The sequence below is a fragment of the Trematomus bernacchii genome, unplaced genomic scaffold, assembly GCF_902827165.1.
Source record: "Trematomus bernacchii unplaced genomic scaffold, fTreBer1.1, whole genome shotgun sequence".
Taxonomy (NCBI): domain Eukaryota; kingdom Metazoa; phylum Chordata; class Actinopteri; order Perciformes; family Nototheniidae; genus Trematomus; species Trematomus bernacchii.
In genome coordinates this window covers 8,454-18,598 of record NW_022987757.1, presented here as the reverse complement: position 1 = coordinate 18,598, position 10,145 = coordinate 8,454, and the positions used below count along the sequence as shown (strand labels likewise).

At 38.9% G+C, this 10,145-nt stretch overlaps 1 protein-coding gene across 2 annotated transcripts; it reads left to right on the top strand.

Moving 5' to 3' along the window:
• The first annotated feature begins 262 nt into the window (after positions 1–262).
• LOC117496589 (deoxynucleoside triphosphate triphosphohydrolase SAMHD1-like) lies at positions 263–8,646 on the top strand. 2 transcript variants are annotated; one of them, XM_034148291.1, is made up of 17 exons: positions 263–531; positions 713–773; positions 925–988; positions 1,122–1,282; positions 1,475–1,590; positions 1,848–1,942; positions 3,262–3,396; positions 3,486–3,595; positions 3,789–3,869; positions 4,305–4,332; positions 4,427–4,518; positions 4,631–4,803; positions 5,523–5,659; positions 6,608–6,691; positions 6,817–6,921; positions 7,048–7,183; positions 7,937–8,646. In XM_034148291.1, exons 1-17 carry the CDS (start codon positions 441–443, stop codon positions 7,969–7,971), a joined length of 1,704 nt encoding a protein of 567 aa, XP_034004182.1. In that variant the 5' UTR covers positions 263–440; the 3' UTR covers positions 7,972–8,646. The 2 variants fall into 2 exon arrangements, 1 of the variants encoding a protein (XP_034004182.1); XR_004557301.1 differs by lacking the exon at positions 7,937–8,646 and having other exon boundaries at positions 265–531; positions 6,791–6,921; positions 7,048–7,139.
• Positions 8,647–10,145: the final 1,499 nt, after the last annotated feature.

Genomic DNA, 10,145 nt, shown 5'->3' with positions numbered 1-10,145 from the left:
GGCTTATCAGGCGTCCGCAGCTCACAGCCAAAGTGGGCGTGGGAGCGAGCAAGAGAGATAAATGCAATTTATGTAAACAAATATTTCCAAGGCACTCCTTTATAATTATTGGGATAAACAGGTTTGAAATAATTTCAATGTATACTATAGGACAGTAAACCAAAAATATCGTTTAACACTTGAGAGATATAAAAATATGCATAAATAAATGTTAACTAGGTAAAATAAGATATGAATGAACAACAAAAATAGCTAAAATCTCGCCTAGGGCAGCAAATTGGTCACTGCCAGTGACCAATCGGATGGGTGTGGTAGAGACATAAAAGCCAGGTACTTCTCAAAGCCTGAGTATATTTGTGCAGACGTTTCATGATCAGCTGTATTAGGGAGCGACATCATTTGTGTCTTCTATCGTTAGTTAGACACAGAAAACATTGTCAATGGCGTCAGAAAACTATGGGGAAATGAGCGGGGAGGATATGTGTGAGTACCTGAAAGAAAAAGGACTTGAAGGGGCAGATACATTTAAAGGTAAGTTTCTGGTTTGGTCATTTAAATTGATGGTTAGGTTTTATATCATCGTTGGCCTAATTGAATAAGCTGATGAAAAAAAATGCTTTTGTTTTTTTAAATTCAACTTAGTTTATAAACTTGTCATAAAAAACTAAAATGTGATACAGGACTGTAATTCACTGCATCTTCTTTTACCCAGGAAAGTCTGTTATCAAGCTGTCGGAGCTCGATGATGATTATCTGACTAAGAAGGGCATATAGTGAGTATCATCCCTTGTCAAACCAGGTTGCAATTTAAAAACAATTATAACATCCTGAAAAGAAGGAAGTGTGGCACTAATTTAGTGCAACAACTTCCCCCTGGCTTGACTTTTAACTTATAACTATGCTCTTTTTTCACGATTTCTTTAGTCAACCTGAGGTTCGTCAGAAAATCTTGGATAGTATCTTGAAGATCTGGCCATCAGCTCCCAAGGTGATATAATATTTTGTTTTATTTATTGCTTCACACTACATGTTCAGGGCCTTCAGAAGAAATGGAGCTTGTTTTAGTTGTACTCTTTAGGGTCATCATTTGACAGGTTTTTTTGTTGTACGTATTCTGTTAGGTGTTTAATGATCCAATCCACGGAAGTATGGAGTTGCACCCTCTTCTTGTTAAAATCATCGACACGCCTCAGTTCCAGAGATTAAGATACATCAAGCAGCTGGGAGCGGGCTATTTTGTTTATCCTGGAGCCTCCCACAACCGGTTTGAACACTCAATTGGGTATGTCCAATGTGTGTTAATGTTATCAAAATTAATATTAAGTGAAGACTTGTTTGCTGTAAATGGACTGTATTTACATATGGCAGCAATAAACTGTTTAAAACAAATTGCATATCCTGTTCTGCAGCAGGACACTCAAGTGGTAATTGTGTGATGACTTTTTATTGTTGTGTGCTCTATGCTTTGGTGAAGGGTGGGGTACTTAGCAGGAGAGCTTGTGAAAGCTCTGAAGAAAAAGCAGCCAGAACTCAACATCAATAAGAGAGACATCCTTTGTGTTCAGATCGCTGGGCTATGCCATGACCTGGGTGAGTGATACACACCTTCCACTTTAATATGTGATAGGGTTTAAAAGAATAATTCATCAACAAAATGACGATTTGTATACAACAATTTCTTACCCTGTATTACCTGTTTAGTTATTTAAGTTTTTTTCACATACACTTTGAACAGAGAACAAGAAAAAAAAATGCAAAATATATACAAAATGTTAAAATGGCTCACTTCAGTTTGTTTTATAGTCAATCACCATTTGCTTAAAATATTTATTTTTCTCCGTATATAGGACATGGACCCTTTTCCCATCTGTTTGATAAAATGTTCATCCCCAAAGCAACACCCCCATCTGGTCCACGACGTGAAAAAATGAAAACCTGGAAGGTGAGCAATTATTATTCCTATTGTCTGTATTGTGTGACATTATACCCAACAACAGAAATAAAACACATTTATAAAACACAGCCAGCAGCTGCATGTCATGATCTGATCATGTTTATTCGATATGTGATTTTGACTGTTCTACAGTATTGCAATACTACATGGTACAAGTGTTTGTCTTCCGCCTTAAAGTCAAAACTGCTCCACCAGTTGAAAATCTTCTCAAAGATTGTAGGTCACCCCTGTGAGGAATTCTATGAATCAACCCATAATACCGTAGTGAGGCTAGCCATCAACATCTCTGATCCCCAACATGTTCTGAACAGTGAATATGAATTGTTACCATCAAGTCGGAGGTACAGGGTCCCACGTTTTAATGAAGTTAGACTGAAGCACTCCTTTGTGCACCAGTCCATCCTCAAATTAAATACAGAGCTCAATCCCAGGTCAAATGTGCGCTTGAGGGTCTTAAGCATGTTTTCTCTTCAGTGATTGTTATGTTAAATGTTTGTTTCCTTGTATCGTGTCTTAATATTTGTCCCTGTTTGATGTTGCAAATGGAGCTGCTATGATGCAGGAAAAATGTCAGATTTGATCTGACAATAAATAATTATCGTATCTTATTACACATGCACTATTTTACATTCAGTGGAGCATTGCCTTTAATTAATTAGTTGTATTTTGTTGCTTTTTTCAGTCAAAAGCAATAAAGCATAATCCTTTCCAAAATTATGCACTATTCCTTTAAGCGCAATTAGTTGTGGCATTCATGGTATTATGAGACACATGCAGGGTACTCTCTCAAAGGATATTATAACTACCTTTGTCTGCTTTCTTCCAAGAACTTCTTGAAAGGTTTTCATATATATATATATATATATGTACTCTTAATTCAGGTGTTTCAGTTTAATAAAAGTGAAAATAGAAAACATTATCAATTTAACTTATCAACATGAAATATACATTCTTATTGATTGCACAATGTATTGGCTTAAGAATAATGACACGCCTCACATTTATTGGATATTAATTGATGTTATTCTGACTTATTCAGTTTACAGTTACAGCAATAACTTAAACATGTATGAGAAGAGTGGGAGTGGTGAAACATCTGGTATAGGGGGAGCGGTGCAAACAGGCTGTTGCTTTACAGAGCTCCCTGTCGTTATGTACGTTTTGGCAACAGACCTGTCATCTGGTAAACATATACTGTCATGTTTTCAGCAAAGCCAGGCCCTTTCTATTTAAACAGTGAGTCATTGTTCATTTTTATCACTTTGAATTCTCATACTAATATATCAATGAATTTGTGTACCTTGCAGCATGAGGACGCCTCTGTAGAAATGTTCGACCACATGGTGGAATCCAATGCGGATCTGCAGTGGATGATGAAGGCATGTGTTATGCTGCCCAATGATGAGGTCTTCATCAAAGAGATGATTAAACCAAATAAGAAAGTTAGTCATGCAATTTGAATTTAATGATATCAGTTTTATCATCGTTATTGCTACAATAGCCAATGCCTAATGCCAGCCACTCTGTGCAGTCATCTCCATGGCCATATGAAGGCCGTCCAGAGGAGAAGTCCTTCCTCTATGAGATTGTGAACAACAAAAGAAACGGCATTGATGTGGACAAGTTTGACTACTTTGCCAGGTGAGGCTTGGTTCAACAGCTAGAGCAGTTCACTTTTTAATGCAATAAAACAAATGTGTATTATACAAAGAAATAATTCACATTAAGAACATAGTCCTGGTTATTTAAAGAACACGTAGCATTCTCCTGGTGTCTTAGATTAGTTTTTGTAATAAGCACATTTTCTTTACTTGTCTTGCCTTTGTCTCATCAGGGACAGCTACCACCTGGGCATCAAGAACAACTTTGACCATGGCCGCTTCATAAAGTTTGCCAGGGTGTGTGAGGTGGACGAGCAGAAGGGGGACGGGCAGAAGGTGGACGAGCTGAAGGTGGACGAGCAGAAGGGGGACAAGCAGAAGGTGGACGAGCAGAAGGGGGACGAGCAGAAGGTGGACGAGCTGAAGGTGGACGGGCAGAAGGTGGACGAGCAGAAGGGGGACAAGCAGAAGGTGGACGGGCAGGAGGTGGACGGGCAGGAGGTGGACGGGCAGAAGGTGGACGAGCAGAAGGGGGACGAGCAGAAGGGGGACGAGCAGAAGGGGGACGAGCAGAAGGTGGACGGGCAGGAGGTGGACGGGCAGAAGGTGGACGAGCAGAAGGGGGACGAGCAGAAGGGGGACGAGCAGAAGGGGGACGGGCTGGAGGTGGACGGGCAGAAGGTGGACGAGCAGAAGGGGGACGAGCAGAAGGTGGACGGGCTGGAGGTGGACGGGCAGAAGGTGGTCAGGCAGAAGCACATCTGCACTAGAGACAAGGTGCTGACTTTGTTACATCTGCTTTTTGATCAGCTTTTTTAACAGCAATCAATGTAAATTATTAGTGGTAACGTTTAGATAATTCTGTTAACAGGAGGTGAACAATCTCTATGACTTGTTCTACACAAGGTACTCACTCCACAGAAGAGCCTACCAGCACAACGTGGTTAAGATCATAGAGTATATGTGAGTATCTTCCCTTCTCACGTTGGTACTCTGATTTTAATAATTGAATTTGTTTCATAATCAAATATTTTGTATGGTATGCATAAAGTGATAAAATATTTCTTTCGTCCAGGATCACAGAGGCCTTTTTAAAGGCAGATGAGCACATCCAGATTGAAGACTCAGAAGAGACCATGTCCACCCCCTCCACACAGCTGGAGCACAGCCAGAATGAAGGCTCAGGAGGGAGGAAGTTCAACCTCTCTGCAGCCATAGGTGACATGGAGGCCTACACCAAGCTGACAGGTCAGCAGAAACCACTGTGTGCTGTGAGCTTGTGTTTTAACATTAAAGCAAAGCATTATTCATAATCCAACACTTCTTTGGGGGGGAAACTTACTATTTAAAACACTTCTGCATAATCAGTTGCACTGGGGAACTACTCTTCTGTAGTTCCCCAGTGCTACTCTTCGAGTACTGTTTATGCAGAAATGATCATTTTGGTGCTGGGTATTCCTTTTATCTTGTTAGTATATTTAACAACACAACAAAATAAACTCACCAGTGTGTTTAGTACTTACTGTCACTGGGGTAACGAGTTTGGCCAGGGCATGCCACAAGGACATGCTAATGACAACAGGCACATTAGAGCAGATAGGGTTAACTCACCATTTATTTTCCTTCACCTTTACACTTGTGTTTTTGGTTTTGTAAAGGTTAAATAAAGAAACAACCATTGGCAATTTAGATTCAAAGTAATGCTCTTCAGCTCACGGAAAAACAAAAACTTGCCGTTCTGGTTACAGATGATATTAACAGACAATTTGGTTTAGCAAATGCAATTTGCTGAAATTTGGTCATGGAGTGTTTTTCATAATTTTAACAACAAATTAAAGTAGAACAAATGTTATCACAAAGGTATACTGCTTAGATGTTGTGAGTTATGCTTCTCAGTTTACAGTGTCAGTGACTTAGTTTTTACCTTCTTTCTTCTAACTTGCTCTTCTGTCCCGTTTGTCCTTTAGATTGTGTATTTGACCAAATACTCAACTCCACAGGCACAGAGGATAATCTCAGAGAGGCAAGGGAGATTCTAACAAACATCGGCGATTGTAAACACTACAGGTGTCTGGGTGGAATCAAGCCTAAAATCCAACCCAAGGTGTGCAGTAATGTCTTTGTTCCTGTATTACATCACATATTTGTAATCATTTATCTCCAGGGATCGCACAGCAGGAAAAAAGATGAGTAATCTGTTCATCAAAAGAGATTAAGGCAGGAGGGGGCAAAAGCGTAAACTTAATTTTTTTTAAATAACAGTTATTTTCTTAATGTATTTTAAACATTAAACTCAGGAAAGCTTGATTCATTTATGTTTCATGACACATCTCTCATTACATCCTATCTCAGTTTGAGCAGACACGCCTTCTGTTACCACAAATTATTTTACTTCAAATGTATGCATATTAATTTATTTAATTTCATGCAATTATCAGAAGTTCAGTAACGCTTTTTGCAGTGATTGAGAATTACACTCCATATTTTTGCCTTATTTGCAAAGGTTTAGCATTAGTAAAAGCGGTGCACTCCCCTTTGAATTTATCCATGATTATTCCAAAAGTAGCAAATATGCGCCTCAAAGCCAACATCTGGTGAGGTGTGAGTCAGGTGCCTGACTAATAATTATGTCAACAGTATGACATAATCAATGATAACATGATTAACCTATTATCATGTGGGGTGTGACAAAACATTCTTTAATACTGATTAAAAACAATCTCTGTTTGATATGACCTGCTAAACTGACATTTAAATGAGACATAACTTTAGGAGCAACATAAACTTTTAATAAACTGCAACCCAGACCGTTGCACTGTAAAGGGTTTGCATCAAGAATACATTATAATACAACTTTTGAAAAGGCCTGTTGTCGGGTGAGAGCAAATCTGTAGTTTGAGTTTGGACAGACAGCCGAAACCGAGAAACAAAGATGTTTGATTTTAATGTACCTGCTTAATTTGGACCTCCTCTTGCTGTGTGTTTTCATGATGGAAAGAACTGCAAATGTATTTCATCTCTCACTTCTCAACCTTTGTCCTTCCTACTTAAGGGGATATCTCAGTTGAAAAAGGACCTGTTTCCACAAGAGGGAGTTCAGGCTGACGGGCTGCCAGAGAAGGACTTTGTAGTTTTAGTGAGTTTTTCGTGTACTTACTTTTGCTTCGCTAATCTTAAAATGGTGTGTTTTTTAGATACTGCCATCTCCATTGATTTACTTTTGAATAAAGAACAGGCTTCTGTCTCAACCTTCTCTTCTAGCCTGTTACTATGGACTATGGGATGAAGGGAAAGGACCCCATCGATAGTATGGACTTCTACAGCAAGAAAACCCCTACCCAAGCATTCAAAATCACCAAAGAAGAGGTCAGAACAATGACGACAAAAATCTCAATCTTGATATTTTTTTGTGTGAGCTTTAGTGTATTTCTTTGTAGAGAAACCTCTGTTATGTAGTTTTTATTATATTTATGCTGCTATCATTCTTGTCAGGTGTCGAGGCTTCTCCCAGTGCACTTCTCTGAGACGCTCTTCAGGGTTTACAGCAGGAAGATTGATCCTGAAAGTCTGGAAGCTGCCAAGGTGCGATTGGAAGAGTGGATCAGAGTAAGGAATGAACAACTTCCAGGTAATATGTATATCTAAGACATAACGGACTGCCTATAGCCGAGTAGTTAGTTGTCAAATAGAAGTCAAATGCCCTGAGCAGCAAATCTTAGTTTGTTTCCTAATTGGCTGGACCACTTGAGGTGTAAGAAAAACACTCTAGTTTGAAAGTCTGGAATAGGAGATGGCCCGCCTACTGCAAGTCATTCCCGTACTCTCTTTACAAACATATCTGTCTCCACTACAACTGTCAAATAAAGGCATATTGCACCACCATTTTTTTTAAACAAGGCAGGAGGTTTTATTAAATGGCAGTGATATTATATCATAGTAGTACAGTGTAAAATATGTACAGTATGAGTTTTAGTATATGGACATGAGCAGGTAAGGAGGAATAATTACTTTCGTTACATCTCGTCAGATTTCAAGGATACAATTGCAGTTCAATTGCACTTTGATCTTGCCTCTGGAGTTAAAACCATCTATGCCTGCTGCTTAATGATTATTTTAATCATTGATTACGTAGCGATTACTTCCTCAATTAGTTTACTTTTATAATTTGGTCTGTACATGTAAGAAAATGGGGGAATATGCCTGTAATATGTAGTAAAGACAAAGGTTACGTCTTTAAGTAAAGTGAGAAGCTGGATCTATTTTTCGGTGGAGCTACTAATAATGTAGCTCCACTGTAGACTAGCACCATGCTTCAGTAAAGATAGTTGCAGCTCTGCTCTTGGTAATGCTGATACACTTGTCTTTCTTTATTTACATGCAGAGGAGAGACACTGTCTCCTCACACAATTTGGATGAATCTGAAGTTTTGGAAAATGGAAGTTAAACCTGAAAAAATAAAGAAAACACTTCCTGGCTCTCCTTGGTTCATACTGATTGAAGGTGATCGAGAAATTTGATCAAGTGAGTATGTGACTTCACGACTTAAAAGTGAATAAGGATGCATTATGCACAATTGGGCCATATATGCAGTTTTTAGAGCCCTGTTTAATATTATAAACTAATCTAAGTGCAAAATGTGATCATTTTAAATCAGCTTTAATTAAGAATCACTGTTTAATACCATATTATGGCTATTTGAAATGTAATTTTAGGTGTGATTTAGGGATTTTAAATATTTAGTGGTGTTTGTTTAAGATATCCATCGTGTGAATTAATGTGGTAACCTGATTAGATATTAGATTGTTTTGGGTGTATGTCTTTGTTTTTAATCTATCAATATGAAATCAATATCATTACTATTACCATTATATATTACTATTCATACTGTAGTTATACAATATAGCTTGCTTCCTTCAATGTAACCATCTGTATGAATGTGGTTAACTTGGGGTATATTTCTGTTTATGGTCATGGTGTGAAAATGTTGTGATTTGTCATCATGTGACTTTTGAGGAAAACCTACAACAATGTTTCAACTTTGTTGCTGTTGAGATTGGGTTAATAAAAAAGTGTTTCTTCTTAATTTGAAATCAATTAAATGTTGTGTTTATTGTGCATCATTGTGCCATTTTACTCATCCAACATAATAATTCAGCAGAGATTTGAATTGAGTTAGATATAGAGTTGCTTATTCAATTATTCAACAAGTATCACTAGGACAGATTCTTTTTTTTTTGCACAACCCTGAGGTAATTCATCTAAGGGAATATTTGAAGAAGCGTATCTCACAGTCACACACTTCAATATCCATTTAGTACCAAAAATCTACTGATACATAACTCACTCTATTAGAGCTGCAACTATTAACCAAAGTGTAGCTAGCATTTACAATTTCCCTGAAGCCCTTTTCATTTATTGCACTTAGTCTGCTTCCTCATTTATTTCTAGGATGCTCATTGCAGGGTTGAGCTATATGACAATATATGTAAAATGTAGCGTGAGACGATGTTAATCTTCCTGCCGTATTGTTTTATGATATTTCCCTTTATGACTGGTTTAATCGGACCATCAATCAGGGTGATAATCGTGGATTTAAACCTTACGGTGTTATTCATTTCAGTGGATGTGTTAAAACAGATGATCCTAACTATTTTATCAATAAACAATTTATAGAATATATATCATATATTATAAAAAATACAAACCAAAAGAATAGTGTCAATATTGGCTACCCATACTATTGTATTGCCTTACTTCTACTGTTTTGTTGTTGGTTTGGAGTTTTCCCTTATACAAAATAAGGGCCTAGAGACGATAAGGGAGTATTATGCATGTTACCTTTGTCAGGTTTGGGGTAATAGGACCCAAGTGCAGTTCAAAAATACAAAAAGGTTATTAACAAAAGCTGAAGGCATAAAAAAAACAAGAAACTAATAAACAGAAACAAAACCGGGGAACACGACAGACAGGAACAAACTTACAGACGGGAACAGGCAGGAGACATGGACAAGCATCAATACTGGTAGCAGGGACATGAAATGACGACGAACAGACATGGAGCACAGGGGAAGACAAGACTAAATACACAGAAGGGTAATCACAGGACAAGACACAGCTGGACAGGGTAGGCAGAAACACAAGGGCAACAGGTGAACACAATGAGGCACAATCAGACACACCAGGGAAACTAACGACGGGAAGGAAAACACACGGAGTAGGATCAGACAAGACACAAGGAGGAAAACATTTTAAAACAAAACAGGAAACCAGAGACAGAAAAAGACAAGACAAAACACAACACAGACAGATCGTGACATTACCCCCCCCCCCCTCAAGGGACGGATCCCAGACGTCCCAAAAAGTCCAAAAAATGCCAGCAGGGTGGGTGGAGGGGGTCTGGAGGATGGGTTTGGGCTGACAGCCCAGGGGCACAGCGGAGGACCCGGAAGGGGTCTCGGGCGGACGGCCCAGGGGCAAGGCAGAGATCAAGGAGGGGGTCTCGGGCGGATGGCCCGGGGGCCAGGCAGAGTTCAAAAAAGGGCGAAGACCACAGCGGGCGAACTCAGGGGGCCGGGCATGAGAGCAAAGGC